Source organism: Hemicordylus capensis, chromosome 10 (assembly GCF_027244095.1).
Source record: "Hemicordylus capensis ecotype Gifberg chromosome 10, rHemCap1.1.pri, whole genome shotgun sequence".
In the NCBI taxonomy this organism is placed as follows: Eukaryota; Metazoa; Chordata; class Lepidosauria; order Squamata; family Cordylidae; genus Hemicordylus; species Hemicordylus capensis.
This window is the reverse complement of record NC_069666.1, coordinates 19,772,396-19,791,508: the sequence shown is the minus strand read 5'-3', so window position 1 is coordinate 19,791,508 and position 19,113 is coordinate 19,772,396. Positions and strand designations below refer to the sequence as shown.

At 47.2% G+C, this 19,113-nt stretch overlaps 1 protein-coding gene across 5 annotated transcripts in view; it reads left to right on the top strand.

The window, feature by feature from the left end:
- The window catches only part of CCDC33 (coiled-coil domain containing 33), a 243,129-nt gene that overhangs the window by 139,993 nt on the left and 84,023 nt on the right, over nucleotides 1-19,113 (top strand). For all 5 annotated transcript variants that reach the window (XM_053273156.1, XM_053273159.1, XM_053273158.1 and 2 more), the window contains one exon: nucleotides 11,039-11,194. In XM_053273156.1, coding sequence (XP_053129131.1) covers nucleotides 11,039-11,194 — 156 coding nt within the window. The remainder of the gene's footprint in view (nucleotides 1-11,038; nucleotides 11,195-19,113) is intronic.

Here is a 19,113-nt window from a genome sequence, read left to right as displayed (position 1 = left end):
CACCCTGCTTGTCTGCAGGGTCCCACTGATTTGGGTCAGTGCAAACCCAGTCAAACTTTGACTGCAAACTTTGACTGCAAACCCAGTCAAAGCGGGTCCCACTGATCGTGAGACTCGCCTCATTGACTGGCAGTAGCTCCCCAGAGTTTCAGACAGGACTCTTTCTCAGTCCTACCTGGGCATTTTTTGCACAGGGCTTTTCAATCCTGTTAGCTCTCATCTCCTCCGGAATGCATTCATATATCAGGCACGTTTACCCCCAAATCCCTGCAAGCTATTGGGGGGCATAATTTTGGCGACACTAATGCACAATGAAAAATCCATATCGTTCACACACAATACGGGTTTTTCATTGTGCATTAGAGTGCCGCCCGAATTATATCCGGGGTTAAAAAAAAAAAATCTGCTTTTTGCACTGATTTTTTGTGACAACACACAAGGTCGCAGTAAACTCATGGTAAAGCCTGCTGTGTGAAGCACGCCTTGGAGATGCTTCCTGGCAGGGGTGTAGCTATAATTGAGTGGATGGGTTCAACGAACCCGGGCCCCTGGCTCCTGGGGGCCACCAGCTCCACCCCACCCTATTTTCTTTATTATCTCCCTGACCCTGAGGGGTCTCCGGGGATAGGGGTGAACACGGGCCTCCTCTCCCCAGCTACGCCCCTGCTTCCAGGGGTTGCAGCTGGGACCTTCTGCATACAAAGCAGATGCTCTACCACTGAACGACAGCCCTGCCCTTCATCCCTCTTCAGTTGGCTTCTGCTGCTACTTCCCCCAGGCTCCCCTCCCCGGTGAAAGATTCCCAGGCTCCTGGCCACCTGAGCTGCTCTGCTCGGCGCTTCCCTTCCCCTTGCATTAGGCTCCGCAAAAGTGAAGCCAGCAGCCTGCAGCCCATGCGGAATGCAAAAACCTACATTTGCATTTGCCTGGCGTGTGCCTGCTTCGTCTGGGAGACACTGCTAGCTTTTCAAAGCCGTGCCGGGGACTTAATTAATTCTAATCGAAACGACGGTCTTGATCCTTCATTCCTCTTTCTTCCTCGCTGTCACTTTAAACTGTTTTAACGGAAGAACATGACTTTTTTGGTGTCTTCTAAAAAATACACAAAAGGACCTCCTGGTGGAGAACAGTGAAATTAAACGCAGTGCCATGTGATGGAGCTCCTTGAAAGTGACAGGTGCTGGCAGATTGCTAAGCACACAGTGGGCTACAAGAAGAGGGAGAACACAGGTTGATAATTGGTGACAGCGATGCATTTTTCTCATGGGGAAGCTCTTTTTCCATGGTGAGGAGTCTTTGGCAGGGTCTCTCTGTAACTGCTTGCAGTATCCTCCTCCAACTGGACCAACATCATGCACAGAAGAAGAGCCTACCTGGAACACAGGGAACATAGAAAGCTGCCTTATCCCGAAGTGGACCCTTGGTCCCTCTAGCTCAGTATTGTTTACACCAGGGGTTCCCAACTTGTGGTTAGGGATGTGCAAATCGATTCGGCTGTGAATCAATTCGACTTGAATCTGGCTGATTCAAGGGTTTCAATTTGAAATGAATCACCCCCGAAAGCGGTGATTAAATATGAAGTTGAATCGAATCAGCCAGATTTGGATCAAATCTAGACATAGCGATTCGACTTCTCAAGTTACTGCTTTGGAAACTTTTGTTGGGAAGTGGTAAATAAATTGGGCTGCACAACTCTGGCACTCTAGCTGTTGTTGGACTACAGCTCCCATCATCCCCCAGCCACAGTGGCCAACATCAGAAATGATGGGAGTTGTAGTCCAAGAACAGCTGGAGGGCCAAAATTGTGCAGCCCTGCACTAGCTGCTAATGTGGCGCTACATGGGGATGTTTCTTGAGACAGACGGGGAGTTAGCTGACACAGGACTCATGAATCAGAAACCTAGATGAGTTAGAAAAGGAGGGGATAGGGAAAATACATTAATGCAATGGCTTTTGCTTGAGGATTAGGGGAGTTGTAGCCAACACCATCTGGGAATCCCTGTTAGAGGGAACTCTGGGTGAGGCTCGACCCATGATGATAATCTGCTCATGAGATTCTAGTAATCAACATGGGTTGAATCTTTAGTGGGGAAATCAGCTTTATGCTTGGATGGGGAGATTGCTCTGTTGGGTAAAATTCTTTATTAGTTCTTGTTTTGAATTTCCTGGAGAAGGTTCCATAGGGTATGCATACCAAGCCTAGTTGATTTTTGTGCAAGGTCTTCCCAAGTCATCAGAGTTTACTTGTTCAGCCCTTTTGTTGATTGATTGATTGATTGATTGATTGATTGATTAAGTGCCGTCAAGCCGGTATCGACTCTTAGCAACCACATAGATAGATTCTCTCCAGGATGATCGATCTTCAACTTGGCCTTGAAGGTCTCTCCGGGGTGCATTCATTGCTGTCGTAATCAAGTCCATCCACCTTGCTGCTGGTCATCCCCTTCTTCTCTTTCCTTCAACTTTTTGCAGCATTGTGGACTTCTCAGGGGAGCTGGGTCTTCACATAATGTGTTAGTGGAGTTCAATATGGGGGAGGGACATTGTTCCCAGACCTTCTCTCCATTGGCATTCCATTGCTGGTTTCTGCTTGATCTCTGGTAATACCAGAATAGTTTGAACTGTTTCTTGTGCTGGTTGGGAGGCCCAGAAGCATTTAGTTTGGACTGAAAAGGGTGCGGGGGTGACTCCTAACAACTGCCTGCCTAAATTCATCCCCTCTCCCCCCCAAAAACTGTTTCAGATTGGATTTCCAAATTAACTGCAGCATCTTTTCATCTCTGAAGTGTTTTGCCCCCATAAACTGGGAACTAATGGACTGGAAACTCTCTCCCTCTGTATCCACAAGCCAGTGAGGGCTAGTCATTTGCTGGTCATCCTTGCAGGCTAATTCAACCTTGCTCATGAGCAGGCTGCACGGCTCAAGTTAAAGCCAAGGATCTGCACTTCTTGGCTGGGGGGCATCAAACTTTGCCTATGGTGCCAAAAAGCCCAGGGCTGGCTCTGTCTCCTAATAAGCCACAGTCCTCCTCCAAAATGAAGTTCCATCTTAGTCTCCCAGCATCCTGCTTTCTCACACTGGCCAACCAAAATGCGCCTGGGAAGTCCACCAGCAAGGACATGAAGGCAGGAGCTGTTACTCTACCCCTGCTAACTATTTAGAGGCACGCTGCAGATGGACTCAAGTTGGCTGGTAATAAAAATGCAGGCCATCCGAGTTGTTTCAAGTTGTGGACAAGATGGCCCTTCGGCTTAGGATTAGTAAATCGGGTGGAGCTAACAGTGTCCAAGGGTGTGCTTTGAACATGGACCCATCTGCCTCCAGAGGCCCATCTACCCTGCCTCTCTCTCTCCTCCCCTCTCCTGGCTGTTGCTGCCACCTCTGCTGTCCACCTGCCTCTGCCTGCTCGCTTACTGTCGCCTCTCCTCCCCCTGTCCTCCTCCTCCTCCTCCTCTTCTCCTCCCTTCCTGCCTGCATGGCAGGCACTTCTTGCAAACTGTGTGTCTGGCGGTGGTGGAGGAGATGGAAAGAAGAGGTGGAACGGCAGCAGTGGACAGAGGCAGCAGAGACTGCTGCGGATAAATGCTGGTCATATGAAATCTTTTCCCTTTCCTCCTGCCCACATGGCATGCACCACTGAACAAGCACTTCCTGCTTCTAAGCTTGCAGACAGCGCAGGTGGAGGAGGAGATTGGAAAAGGAGGTGGCGGAGAGACAGCAGAAGGCAGAGGTGGCAGAGACCCAACGGGTAAGTGGGGCAGGGATCACACGTGCCCCTTTCCCTCCTGCCCACTTGGCATGCACCACTTGGCAGGTGTTGGAAGTGAAGGACTTTGTGCTGTCTCTTGTCTCAAAGAGAGTGGAGGACAGACTAGTGAGTCAGAGGGCTAGAGGGTCAAGACATTGGTCATCCCTTCTCCACTGCTCTGACACTATCCCTTTGGAATGTAGATTGCTACTCTCAGGGACACTTCCTTCCTTCCATCCACTTCCTTCCTCTTCCCTTTTCTTCCCTTCCTTCTACCTTGCAACATGCAAGCTCCTCTCTCCCTGCACCATGTGTGCAGAGATACAGAATCCATCTGCATCCAGCTAGCTAGCTAGATTAGAGATCCTAACTATTCACTTTCCTATCTAGAATGGAGTTCTCTAATAAATACCATTTACATTGATTTGAAACTATGAACTGGCTCCAAGGTACTTTACTCTCAGCATACATGCATGCCTAACTAAATTCTGCTGTGTTGTGCTTCTGTGCACTCTGCTATAATGAAAAAGCGTTTCTCTTACTAGAGAGAATTCCCAACATCAAGCACTTCCTGCTTCCTGTAGAAGCAGGAAGTGCTTGCAAACAGTGCCATTGGAGGCGGAGATGGGAAAAGGAGGTGGCAGGCGGAGGTCATAGAAAGTGAGTGGGGGGGACAAGCGAGCTACACCAGTGCAGTGAATCAATCACTCAAGTTCATTGGATTTTTTGAAAAATACGTAGTGAATATAGTGAATATACATATAAGTGGTGAATATACGGACCAGTACAGACCTGAATATACAGACCTACCTGAATATACAGACCTGTATATGGTCTGGCATGGTCCGTATACGTAGTGAGTATACGTGGTGAATATATGTATAGTGAATATATGTAGTGAATCTTTCAATTCGTGTTTGCTCATAGATATGTACATAAAACGCACATAGATTACCAGGGGGAAAGGATGACTAAAGGAAATGGAAGGCCAGCAGTTGAACGGAGCCGCATCTTGAGTTCTCATTATTCTTCAGCAGGTTCCTTCCTTTCATAATCCCCCTGCTCAGAATGGTTGGAAACCTTGATCGCTGCGGAAATTGCAGAGGAGTGATAGAATTACTGCTGAATGGGAACGGATTGGGCAGGCCTCGCTTTGTTAGACAGCTAATGAGTGGGATACAGCAAAGTGGAACAGAGAGAGGGAGGGAGAGAGAAAGAAATTAATGTCTTTGTGAAAGAAAATTTGTCAGTTTCCGCTAGCTTCTCCCAGAGGAGGGTTTAGGGGGAGCTAATTGAATTAACGGTGCGTGTGTGGCTCTGCTGGCCAACCGATTCTGTTGTGTCAAGTAAAGAGATGGGAGCCGTATAATAATCTTTTCAGCCCACCCCGGACACCATCTGTGCATTGGCTTGGTATAATTGAAAGAGTATGATAAACTGTTGCATTTTGTATGAACTTGTTTCCTTGGAGCATCTGTGTGGGCATGGGCAGAAATTTCCCCTTGGTAACCCAGGGCCTGCTGTCTTTGATGCCAAGGGAGTTTGGCCAAGGTCAAGGGCTCCCAGGCTAATGAAACGCGCAAAATTCAGAGACCGCATCCAACTGTATTAATGAGATGGCGATCAGCAAGGTCACAAGAGCAGCCCTGGGAAGTCTCTTCTTCCGTATGTTCATCTCTCAAGTCCAGGCTCGGGGGACTCAGAGGAGCGGAGCATGGGACAGAATAGGGGCTGGGAGGTTTCAGGCGTGCTTGCTTTCTCATTATGGCTCTAATGAGTTGTCACTGCTTGCAATCACAAAGCGGGAGATGAGAAGGGCCACTTTGCCACCAGCCATCCGCAACGGCTAATTTAGCGAGTTAGGAACGGATTACCGGAAAATGAATAGACTGTGTGTGCGGGGCACGCCAGTGAATGCAGAGAGGGAAGAAGGAGAGGTTGGCCTCCTTGGGAAATGATTGAAGTTTGCGCTAACTGAATCCTCTTTGATTAGCGACCCACCCTGTTTGGTTACGGACCATCTGCTGGGTGTCATTTGTTTGCACTGCTAATGAGTTTCACTGATAGCAGCTTCAAAATTGATCCGTACAACCATGCTAGGGTGGAGAGATGATGGCTCCTGAGCCGATGAGGCTGTGTCTAAGCATATTGCAGCCTTGTCACTGATATGGGGCAATCAGTGATTGAAGAACATGATAGCTTATTTCAGTTTTGAGGAAGAGGAGAGCATGTACATACATGCACTAAGGTTGCCACTTCTACCCCTGGCAAACTGTGATGCCTTTAAGAGCCACATGACCCAGAGCAGGGCTTCCCAGCCAGTGGCCCACATGTTGTGAACACAAATTTATTGTGGCTGGGTATTATGGGATTTGTAGTTCAGCAAATCACTGTTTGGGAAACCCTGACCTAGGGAAATTTACTAGCTAATGCTTTTTCTAGGGGTGTGCATTTCGTTTCGGATACAAAATGTTTTGTGAACAAAACAGGCCATTTCGGCTGTTTTGTAGCCAAAACAAAAACCCCAATGCTCAAAACAGAAAATTTTGTAGCTGAAACAAAATGTCCCTGTTTTGGATACAAAACGTTTGTTGTTTTGGCTGTTTTGGAACTCCATTTTGCAATCACGAAAAGTCTTTATCCTTCAGTCTCCATTTTGAGTTTTGACATCTGTTTTAATTTCCAGCCCTTCCAGCCTACAGATTAGCCAGCGAAAGCATGGGCTGATCTGCTAGCAATTGCCTCCATATTGCTTTTAAAGTAATTTAAGGGTAAAATTTACCCTCATTGGCCAGTGGGGTAGTATGCACACTGCATGGGCCAGTGTGCATTTCATTATTGTTGTTTCACACTGTTGTGTGTAGATCAATTGCATTTCCGGGGGAGGGGGTGGATGTGCATGACCTTTGGAAATCTGCCTGGTTTTTCCCCCCAAAGCTCTGCTGTTCTTGTTGATGTGTGTTGTTGATGTTATTTGGGGTGGATTCGGGGCAGAAGAGTGGATCAGGTGGTAGTACTCCAATGGGTGCCTGCTGCTACCCAGATTCCAAAGGAATAGGGCAAAGGGCTGATTTCTTAGGAATTGATGAAGTTTACACGTCTTTAAGGTTTTCCCCATAGGGAATAATGGAGGTTTAAGCAGACCCATAACTCCACCTTGGGGGCACTGGAAAGGCTGGGAGCAAGTGGTGGTGTAGTGCACATAGGGTGTCAACCACCCCCATGGATTCTAACCCATGGGGTGCTGGAGTCTGTAGTTTCTGAGGTGTTCTGAGTGTAGATTCTCTGGTAGCATATGAGATTTTCAATGACAAACCATGAATCCACTCTCATATGCTACCAGAGAATCTACACTCAAAACATTTCAGAAACAACAGAACCCAATACCCCATGGGTTGGCACCCCATGTGCTCTACATCATCACTTGGTGCCCCCCAAGTGCAGTTGTGGCTGCTGAAACCTCCATCATTTCCTATGGGGAAGAACTTAAAGATGCATAAACTTCATTAAATCTTTAAAAAATCAGCCCTCTGCCCAATTCCTTTGATCTTAAACTTCAAAAATTCACCAAAATTCAGCCCTTCACCCAATTCCTCTGAAATTTGAATGGTAGCTTCCACCCATTGGGCACTACCACCCCCACCCACTAGTTTTGCCCCAGGGCCACTTTTTAAAATCCAAAACATTTTGGATTCAGATTTTGCAATTTCGTACAAAGAACAAAATTGGGGTGTTTCAGATTGGCTGATTTTGAACAAAGAACAAAATGGGGGTATTTCGGATTCTGGCCAAAAACAAAACAGAAAAAACCCAAAATGCACAACCTTAGCTTTTTCTCAGCATGCAGATGCAGTGATGGTAAAGCAGCAGTTAAAGACTCAGCCCTGTTAGGAAAAGGAAATGGCAACCCTAGGAGAACCTATACAAACTCTATAGTACTAATACTATTACTCTATTCTCACAGTCACCCATCAAAGTTAAGATACAACCCCAAATTCCAAACAGTAGTCAGAAAAAGGTTGATCTGAGGAACTCTTCATTGAAGATGATGAATAGTATAAGCTTCAGCCCTTATCCTTCTGGATTAGGGCATGAGGCTGTAGCTCAGTGGTAGGATATCTGCTTTACATGCTTAAGGTCCCAGGTTCATTCCCTGGCAGCATCTCCAGGTAGGGCTGGGAAAGACTCCTGCCTCGACCTTTGGAGATCCCCTGCCAATCAGTCCGTGGCGGCTGGTGGTTCCTGGGATTCCGGGCGAGAGAGGGTTAACACTAAGCAGGGCAGGTTATGGGTGGAGCCACAGGTAGTGAGAGGTGGAGCCAATTGTAGACAGCTGCAGAGGTGGGACTAGGCAGAACTAGGCAGGTGCCTTAGCAATAACTGGCAAATTGTGGATCTGTAGCTAATGAGTGAGATCAAAATACAACCACACGCACACGCACACAAATCTCAATTGCTCATCAGCAGAGATATACAGAAAAATGGAAAACATCAGTTGCTTTATAAGGCTTAACAGGACTACAGTAGTGTGTAGATTTGTATCTAACACGGCAGGATCAAAACACACATGAAAAGAACTGTACAAGCTGCAGGTAAAACACAGACCAGCTACTAAAGGCTGCTTCTGTGGAGAGTAAATGCATTCTGAAGTCACCAGGGAAACTCTGTCTGCCTCATAGGAAGATAGGAAGCTGCCATATACTGAGTCAGACCCTTGGTCCATCTAGCTCAGTGTTGTCTACACAGACTGGCAGCAGCTTCTCCAAGGTTGCAGGCAGGAGTCTCTCAAAGCCCTATCTTGGAGATGCCAGGGAGGGAACTTGGGACCTAGATGTTCTTCCCAGAGTGGCTCCATCCCCTAAGGGGACTATATCTTACAGTGCTCACACATCTAGTCTCCCATTCATATGCAACCAGGGCAGACCCTGCTTAACTAAGGGGACAAGTCATGCTTGCTACCACAAGACCAGCTCTCCTCCCTTTATTTCAAAAATGAATACTAATAAATAACAAGAAAGAACTCTGAGCCAGAGTGGTAGTGGTTAGTGTGCTGGACTAGACTGGGGAGATCCAAGTCTAAATCCCCATTCAACCATGAAACTCACTGGGGGCCTCTGAGACAGTCATTTATCCCTCAGCATAACCTTCCTCATAGGGCCATTGGAAGGATAAATGTAACCATGTGCACCACTCTGGACTTCTTGGAGGAACCACAGGCTATACATGTCAAAGTAAATAGATCTATATAAGCCACAGGTCAAGCAGAGACCAGCTACAAAAAATGGAGAACAAATGCATTCTGAGGAAGCTTTGCCTGCCTATTTTCAAAAATGCATACAAATCACAGGATTTTCAATTATGCTTTCTGCACCTATGAACCATCTGCTGTAACTTAGAGGACACCATGGTAAGCAAAGATGCATGGGGACATCCTCTCCATACCTGCTGGACAGCTGGCTGCTACTCTGCCTGCATTGGGTGCCAACCACTTAGCCTGGGTGCCCATCCTAGCAAGCAACAAATGTTTTTAAAATAGAGATCACTTCCTTAATCCTTCCCTAATGAACCATAACTGCCAGTGGACATATTAATGTTACAGATACTGGCCACAATCCAGAGAAAAACCCTTATCTCTCTGCATAGTAAATGGATTTTTAAAATTATTTTCCTTCCAACAGAATCCATTCCTTCTCTACACCACACGCACATGGAAAGCCCCTTCTGCAATTATTTGAAAAGCAGTTTAGACCTAGAAGACCATGGACATTCCCTAAAAGAACTTTCTGGCTTCTTATGCCAGTTTCTAATCTAATTAGTACAGACTTACAGTTTGCTGTTCCTTCCAATGTTTTATGGCATGTCATTTTGGGAATGGGCCATAATGCTTTGCATACAGATCAGATCACAGAGCAAGGGAGAGAAAGCAGATGTTGCATTCTTCCCCTCCAAACAAACATAAAGAGGCCAGCAAAATATGAATCTTAACAACAGCCGTCCTTCCTGCCTGCTTTCTGACCAACATGGTGATTGGTTTCTTCTGAGTACCTAAAATAAAAAGATCCCCCCACCCCAGACACTTTGATTGTGCCACAAAAGAACATCATCCTAAATTCTTTTTTAAAGGTTTTATAAATTGTGGATGATGCAAGTCATTTCATGGTACTAGAGAAAGACCTGCTGTTCTGGTAGCTCCAGGTCTTAACACTCACATCAATTTCGGAGGATGAATGCAACTGAAGGAAGCCCGGGCGGGTGTGCAGCTGGGGGAGTCAGTCATGTGACTTGCCTCCTGGGGGGCCTTCCAAGGCAGTGGGCCCCCAGACAACAGTCTCCCCTTGCCCTATTATAGTTATGCCCTTGTCCCTCTCTGATTGGTTCATGGGGTGGTCCTAGGACTGCACACTTTGCAAAACAAAAGGAAGCATGCTTATTGGCTCCTACCTTATTAATATTAATATTTTAAAATATCTGTGGCTTTTGATTTGTTCTTTGATGTAAGTGCTACCATTGCCCACTAGGGATATGTGAATCGATTCAGGTACAAAACTATTTGTACCCAAGTCTACCTGTTTTGGGTGATTTGTGGACAAAACAAATCACCCTGTGCTAGCTGGCCGGATTCAGACCCAAAACAAATCAGGGGTAATTCGATTCGGGTAACTTGAATTGAAAAAATCGATTCGTGCACATCCCTATCACCCACCTCACAACTCTTAAAGCAGCAGCAGACCGCAGGCAAGAACAGCAGGGAACAAGAGAGGGAGTCTATAGGCACACAAAATGAAGGCAGGGCCGACATGGCTGACAGAAATTTAAGGTGAGCACCACCGCCCACTTTGCCCATAGATAGGATCCACCCCAGCAATCAGTGCAGACAATACAGAGCTGGATTGACCAATGGCCTGACTCATTAAAAGACAGTTTCCTATGTCCCTATAACAGAACTTCGCATCTTCTGTACCAGGAACACCAGTTTTGAGTGGATTATGCTGATTTATAAGACAGAGTGCTTGGGACTACTTGTTTGGCCTGAAAACTGTGGAGAGGAAATTATGGAAAACTATGCACTTGGAATTTTCCTATTGATTGTTTGTTTCTCTGTGGGCCATACTATGGTATTAAATAAGGCCATTCAGTCATTGAGATTGATTCTGTTTGCACACAGAGGGCCTGTTTTAGAGATTGTGGCTAAACATTACAGATAGACCTCCACAAATGTGACTATTCTGATATAATTCAGTGTGTATTCATATATTCTATCTGCCATAACATCCTGCTATTTCTTACAGAGGCCAGATGTGTTTCTGAGTTCATCTACCACTGATGTCCTTCCCGTCTTGGATCCAGAGCTGGTGGGAAAGCTTGGGAATATCAAAGAGCCATGGATAAGGTCACCTTCCAAGACGGAAAAGAATATCACCGTCCTTAATGTGGCCCATGAGCAGGTAAGCATCTCCTTGGTCCTGTGTGAAGCACTCTTCACTTTCCTGAGCACTGAGAAGTCCAGGGACTGAGAAGACCACTCCTCTGCAGAGTTTCCTCTGCATGAGAGCATCCTGGAGACACCTAAAGGCATCTGTAATAGCTGGTTATTATCTACAGTGTGTTTGTTTGTCTATTGCAACTTTCTTATACACTACCTCCTCCAAAGATTCTAAGCAGTGAACAACAACAATACCAAGAACAATTTAAAAAATAAATAAAAGGCAAATGCCTGGCAAAACAGGTAGGTCTTGAGAGCTAGGGAGGGGGCTGAATGAATCGGGGGGGAGTGTTCTAAAAAGAGGGGCAGCCACAGAGAAGGCCCTTCTATATATTGAAAGCATGCAGGCTCCTAAAGGAGGCTGCACAAGACAGGCATCATTAGGGGGATGGCATATGGGGCACGGGCCCCCAATGAATGGCTCGGAGCCCCGAATCTCATTAGCTGCCTTCCTCCTCCATGAACTCTTCCAGAAAGGCAGCAGTGGAGGAGGGGTGTGTGTGTGTGTGTGTGTGTGTGTGTGTGTGTGTGTGTGTAATTATTCTTGGAGGAATAATAATAGTAAAACACATCCAATAAAAGCACAGAAGAAACAAATTACAATATAAAACAGGAAATGCAAAATAAAATATAAAACATTTGAAGAACTTTTTAAAAAACAGTTCTAAAAAGCCTGAGTGAACAGAAAGCCCACTGTACCCCTAATCCTAACGGGCACTGTTTTTTGTGCTTAAGTGCACTGTCTTTTACACAAGACCAAGGCTACTGTGGCGATACCTATGTTCTTGTCTGAGTTTGGCACAGGATCTATACTTAACACTGAGCAGAGACAGAGCCCAGGGTACAGTGGCGTAGTGATGTGGGCAGTGGCCCATGGCAAGATGGCAGCTTCCATCCCCTCACCACTAACCTCCACCTACTCACCACTAACCTCCACCTACTTGCCCTCCACCCTCTTGCCCTCCCTCCCTCTGTGGCCCCTGCCAGTGCCAGAAAAAAGCTGGCATGCAGGCTAATGACGTCATCACTGTGTGTGTCACCGGGTTGTGACATCATTAGCCCTCTTTGGTGCCAGCAGATGAGGGAATAGGGAGAAAGCCAGATGGACCGCTATGGAGGCAGGTGATTCATGGCTCCCCAGCCCCATGCTTGCCAGCTTTTTGCCGGTGTTGAAGAGGAGGGAGGAAACCTGAAGCGGCAGGTGGTATGTGCCCCCTCTGGCTCCGGCTGCCTTGAATGGCCCATATTCACTGAGAACTGTTGCCCAATGCTAGTTCCATTTGTGTCTACCTTGATGGGGTGGATCTACAGAATTCCTGTAGGTTCATGAAAAGTGTTTGAGCATGAGCAGGTAGTTTGAGCCCCATAGTCGGGTGTGCGAGCTCACTTGAATTGAGTCAAGCTCGAGATCGAGCCGGCTCGGCTCGAAGGCTCATGCTCGAGCCGGAACAGCCCCACCAAAAAATGAAGCCAGTCCGAGCTTGAGATGAGCCAGGCCCAGTTTGAAGAACAGGCCTGTAAGCTTGAGGTGTATGCTTGAAAAGGGAATCCGGCAAAGCATTCGGATTCAAACTGGGGAAATCAGTTCCGTGCACATCCTGACCCCACAGTCTGTACTACTGAACAGTGTCTTGAATTGTGGATGCTGGTATTTCCCATTGACTCTCCCTCCTGCCCCGGCCCCCAGCAAGAGCTCTCTGCTCTGCAGGCAAATGTGCAGAACTCCTTATGAACAGATTTGTCATGGGATTCCATTATTATCTAAGCCCATGACAAACGAGGCCCACAAAGTCTCCTCTGTCTCTAGGGAGCCCTCCTTGCCTGTGATGTATAGGGATGTGCACCAACCTGTTCGGAGGCCCTTTTACAGGCCTCCAAACCGGATCAAGTACTGGCTGGTTCGATGGTTCGAAGGTGTGTGTGTGGGGGGTGTCTGCCCTTAAGGGAGGGGGAGAATGCATTTACCCCTCCCTCCTCTTTCCCCCCTCCAGCGCTTGGTTCCCTCAAAGTCCATCGGGGAGGCAGCGTACCTCCCTGCTGCCCTTTTACCCCCTTTACCAGATGTCACCGGAAGTACTCAATGTGCCTGCACGCATTGGGCGTGTGCATGCAACATGCGCAAGACGTGCACTATGCCGGCACACAGAGACGCGTCAAGTACTTCTGGTTACAGCCGGTAAAGGGGGCAACGGGGCAGCAGGGAGTTATGCTGCTGCCCTGATGGACGTTGAGGATACCGGGGGCCAGTGGGGCGGGGGGGAGCGGAGGGAGGGGTAAGTGGACCCTCCACCACCCCTAAAGGCAGACACCCCCCGCCTTCAAATGGGGCTGCCTGGTTCCGTGCACATCCCTAGTGATGTAGCAAGGCTGGTTTTTGCCTGCACCCACCCTTTTTTGGTGGGCCACTGCAGCACCAGCCCATCAGCTGTTTCTGCCACTGCTGCTGCCACCACCCCAGCCTCGCCACCCACCTGGCCTCCGTGGCCCTTTCCAAAGGTTGCAGCCAACACCGCAGGCCTGGCCTCCATGCCCGCTGCTACAAGGTGCTGTCACTGGCCATGACACCACCTGGCACCTGATACCTGTTAGGCCCGTGTCAAGGCTGGTGACAGTAGCTGTATTGGGGGCCGCAGAGGCCAGGCAGGTGGCCAGGCGGCAGCAACCAATAATGGGCAGCAAATGGCAGGCCCCCTGGTGGCCCATGTGGGAACAACAGTATATGGGTGAACAATGGTAGTTAGGCCCCTCCTCCCTGGCACTGATGCCTGCAGTACAAGGGAGGGAGGGAGGGAGACAGGCTTCTCATCAGTGCCTCTACATCTTGACGCCACCACGACCAGGTAAATGGGAAGGGGAGGGGCAGCAGGATAGATGTGGCATCTTTGATTAATCCATTCATTGGATTAATCCAATGCTTTCGAATGGTGCTTTGGTTACTTGTATCCCAGTCCTGGTAGCCTCCAGGCTTGACTACTGCAATGCACTCTATGTGGGGCTGCCTTTGTAGACAGTCCGGAAGCTGCCATTGATGCAGAATGCTGCTGCCAGATTGGTCTCCGGGCCATCCCGTAGGAACCATCATACTCCGGTTCTAAAAGATCCACACTGGCTACCAATAGGTTTTCGGGCAAAATACAAAGTGCTGGTTATTACTATAAAGCCCTTAATGGCTTGGGCCCACGATATTTAAGAGAATGTCTTCTTCGTGAGGAACCTCTCCGCCTAGTAAGATCTTTAGGGAAAGTTCATCTGGTGATGACTCAAAGGCGAGCTTTCTCTGTAGTTGTCCCAGAGCTCTGGAACGCACTTCCGGCTGAGATTAGAGCTGTTCCATCCCTGTTGGCTTTTAGGATGCAACTAAAGATACATCTCTTCAGCCAAGCTTTTTAGTTAGTCGGTGTGTTTTATGGGTATTTTAATTTGATCTTTTAATATGTTTTCATTTGTGGAAATTCCTTGGTTTGTTTTATTCCTGTAAACTGTCTCGCGATGTCGGTATACAAATTTGTTAAATAAATAAATAAATAAATAAATAGAGGCAGGGCTAACAAACAGCCAGCAGCAAGGGCACTGAAAAGCAATCTGCACTTGCCTTTCTGTAAATAATATCTCTCTCATTAAACCGTTAATATTCCCCAACTCCACTGGAAGGAGAGGAGAGCTGGTCTTGTGGTAGCAAGTAGGGGTGTGCAATTCGGATTTTCATTGTTTCGGTTTGGATCTGAACCGAAACACCCCTGTTCTGTTTTGTATCCGAATATTGCCCATCCGAATCACCCGATTCGATTCGGATCCAAATTAATCCAAATCCAAATCCAAATTGATTCGGATTAAAAAAATGGGTCCTGGGGCCAAAAGAGTGGGGTGGATTCTATGATAGCAAATTAGAGTGGATTCATGGTGTCTCATAGAAAATGTCATTTGCTATCATAGAATCCACACTCAGAATACCTCAGAAACAACAGAACCCTGTACCCCATGGGTTAGAAACCCATGGGGGTGGTTGGCACCCTATGTTAACTACACCACCACTCTCTCTGGGCCACCCCAGCACCCCCCAAGTGCACTTATGGGGCTGCTGAAAGCTCCATTATACCACCTTATGAGGAAAAACCTTAAAGACGCGTAAACTTCAACAATTCACCAAAAACCAGCCCTCTGCCCAAATCCTTTGAAAAAATTCAGGTAGCTTCCTTGCCCCTACCCAGCACTACCACCAACCCCACACCACTCTAGGCTACCCCTTTCCCCCGAGACGTGAAGCGATACACCCTTCATTATACCTAATGGGGGAAAACCTTAAAAACTCGTAAACTTCAGAAATTCACCAAAAATCAGCCCTCTGCCCAATCACTCTGCGATTGGGGTGGTAGCCTCCACCCATTAGGCACTACCACTCCACCCCACTCTTTTGGCCCAGATCCCACGTTATGCCCCCAATCTGCCCCAAAGACACTAAAACTTCAAAAATTCACCAAAAATCAGCCCTTTGCCCAATCCCTCTGCAATTGGGGTGGTAGCCTCCAACCATTGGGCACTACCACCCCACCCCACTCTTTTGCCCCTGGTACCCAAAATTTGAGCAGACGTCACATCAGACCTTTTTGCATTGAAGTCAATGGGATGCAAAAAGGCGGGAAATTCAAATAGATGTCATTGCTCAAAATGGGGGGGGGGGAGAAGGCCACAAAATGGAGCTCCAAAACATCTCAATATTTTGTATCTGAAACGGGTGATTCGTTTCAGATCCGAAATTATTCGGATTTCTTTGAGGGTGATTCGGTTCGGCTCCGAATCACCCGAAATTCGCTGTTTCGGGTACAGATCATTCTGTACCCGAAACCTTTCGGACATCCCTAGTAGCAAGCATGACTTGTCCCCTTAGCTAAGCAGGGTCTGACCTGGTTGCATATCAATGGGAGACTTGATGTGTAAGCACTGTAAGATATTCCCCTGAGGGGATGGAGCTGCTCTGGGAAGCGCAGAAGGTTCCAAGTTCCCTCCCTGGCAGCATCTCCAAGATAGGGCTGAGAGAGATTCCTGTCTGCAACTTTGGAGAAGTCGCTGCCAGTCTGTGTAGACAATATTGAGCTGGATGGACCAGTGGTCTGACTCAGTATATGACAGCTTCCTGTGTTCCTAAATGTTTTATAGAGAGGAGTGCTGGTCTTGTGGTAGCAAGCATAACTTGTCCCCTTAGTTAAACAAGATCCAGCCTGGTTGCATATGAATGGGAGACTTGATGTGTGAGCACTGTAAGATACCCCCTTCAGGGGATGGAGCTGCTCTGGGAAGAGCAGAAGGTTCCCAGTTCCTTCCCTGGCATCTACAAGAGAGGGCTGAGAGAAATTCCTGCCTGTAAAAAAAAAAGCTGCTGCCAGTCTGTGTAGGCAATACTGAGCTAGATGGAGCAATAGTCTGACTCAGTATATGACAGCTTCCTGTGTCCTATGTCCAGTGTCTTGTCCTTGTATACCACAACACTTTCCACTGGATTCTACAGCAGAGTCCAGAAGAAAGGTGGAAGAGGCATTCAGACTTCGTGATTTTATCCCTAATGCAACAGGTCCAAATTCAGAAATGTATCATCCCCCCTCCCCCAACTGAGGCCAGGGGGAAATGATATTTATATTTTAAAGCTTTGAGTCAGCCCCAATCAAACCAAGAGACGTTCATGATTTGAGTCAGCCCCAAATCAAACCAAGAGATGTTCACGCACCACTAAATTTGACCCATTCCTACAAGCCCAGATATCAGTAGTGGATGATGTACTCTGACTTCATTCAAGAGCGTGGCTGCCTGAGTGAGTTTCAAAGCTTCCAGCTGGACCCAGTTATCTAATTCCGAGCCCATTTAAGTCAATTCTCTGCGATTCCAGCTACATTAGCCTTTTATCTGCATCTCCCCGCTCCGTCCTGGCCATAAGTTATGCCTTTCAGCTCCATGAATATATCGCTGAAACTGGCCTGGGCAAAGCCTCTCCATTGATACAATCAGGTTTCTGGGTTCGCAGAGCTAAGTGAAGGCCTTCTACACTTCATCCATCTGGATTTTCAAGTAATGTGTCATTAAAGCTTGGCGATTCAATGCCTGGACAGATTCAGGGAAGAAAGGGAAGGATGAGGGGAGGAGAGGACAATTACGAGGCTGTATTTAAAAGCTCATGAAGCACTTTAGACATAATGCGACTTTAGACACAGCACCGTCTGCAATTTTCACATCTCCGTCGGGTCGTTCAGAGCTGCCACCAATCCTGGATTTGCCGCCTTCCCCGCCTGAATTAGACGGTGATAATTGCACAGCTCTGCAGGTCTTGTCCCAAGAATAGCATTTTGCAGGGGGCGGGGTGGGAGAATGAAAGACAAGATGGTGGAAGCAACACATCCCAGGTGTGGCTGTGCACAGGGGGAAGGAGAGGACGGTTTCACATTGTCATAAGCCTGATGCAGTTAGTGAGCTGGTCTGGTTAGTGAGCTGGAGAGGAGAGCTGGTCTTGTGGTAGCAAGCATGACTTGTCCCCTTTGCTAAGCAGGGTCCACCCTGGTTGCATAGGAAAGGGAGACTAGAAGTGTGAGAACTGTAAGATATTCCCCTCAGGGGATGGACCCGCTTTGGGAAGAGCATCTAGGTTCCAAGTTCCCTCCCTGGCAGCATCTCCAAGTTAGGGCTGAGAAAGATTCCTGCCTGCAACCTTGGAGAAGCCGCTGCCAGTCTGGGTAGACAATACTGAGCTAGATGGACCAAGGGTCTGACTCAGTCTTTGGCAGCTTCCTATATTCCCCTGCCCCAGATTCCTCTTTACCAGTAGAGTTCTGAGCCGGCTCAGTTCGAACTGGCTCGATGTCGAGTCCAACTCGAATCGAGCTGGCTCACACACCCCTACATGTTTGTTGAGAAGTGATATATTAAAAACCCATAATAATAACAATAAAACAACAACTCATACAAACAATGCCTCTGAATGAATGAACATTTTGAGCACTTTCCTCTTACATGTTCACGAGTGTATTGGGAGGCCAAAACAGATGTCTTATGAGAGGCATATAGCTTTGTTTTTGCCAAGCAATTCCTATGCAGTCGATGGCATTCTTCTCTTGCCTCCAAGAAATACCACATCAAGAAATGATGTGAATATCATTCACATATTCTGCTGAGTTCCTTTCTGTCATCCTGCAGGCTGCTTCTAAATGTCTCTCTCCATGCTCCTCATGTGAAAGAATATCTGTGGCTTTGGTTTCTCATTCTACATGCTGGAAGAAAGCTGGCAATAAAGCAGAAAGCCGCTTTCCCTCCAGCCTTCCAGCTCCCTCGGCCTCTCCGACTGTGTCTGCTCAATCCATTGAGCTTTATTGCTTCGCCTTTCATTACTATACAAGCTAGTTTAGATATAGCATACTAGAAAACACTACTATCAATTGCTCAATGCAACACTATTGGATGGGAAGTCTATCCTAGAAAATACCCCATAGCATGAATCTGCCTTGCCCTGCAGGTTCCTGATTGTGGGACAGTACTATTCCACAGATCTACAGCTGTATTGTATCAAAACCTTTCCCATCTCTAAATATCCCAGTAGAAAGCAGATTCATATTTACTACAGCCCAAGATCAGAAAACGAAAGCAATAACAGAAATGAAAGGGGAAATGTAAAGTTGCAGGAAAACCAATACCACTCACATTACATCCCTGCTAACTTGGCAAAGAGGCACCTTTTAACATGGTAATTTTCTTTATTTAACAGAGGGAGAGCAACTGGCCCTATCCACCCCCAGCACAGCATCCCTCCAGTGACTGTTGCTGGTGTCTTTCTTATGTTTCTTTTTAGATTGTGAGCCCTTTGGGGACAGGGATCCATCTTATTTATTTATTATTTCTCTGTGT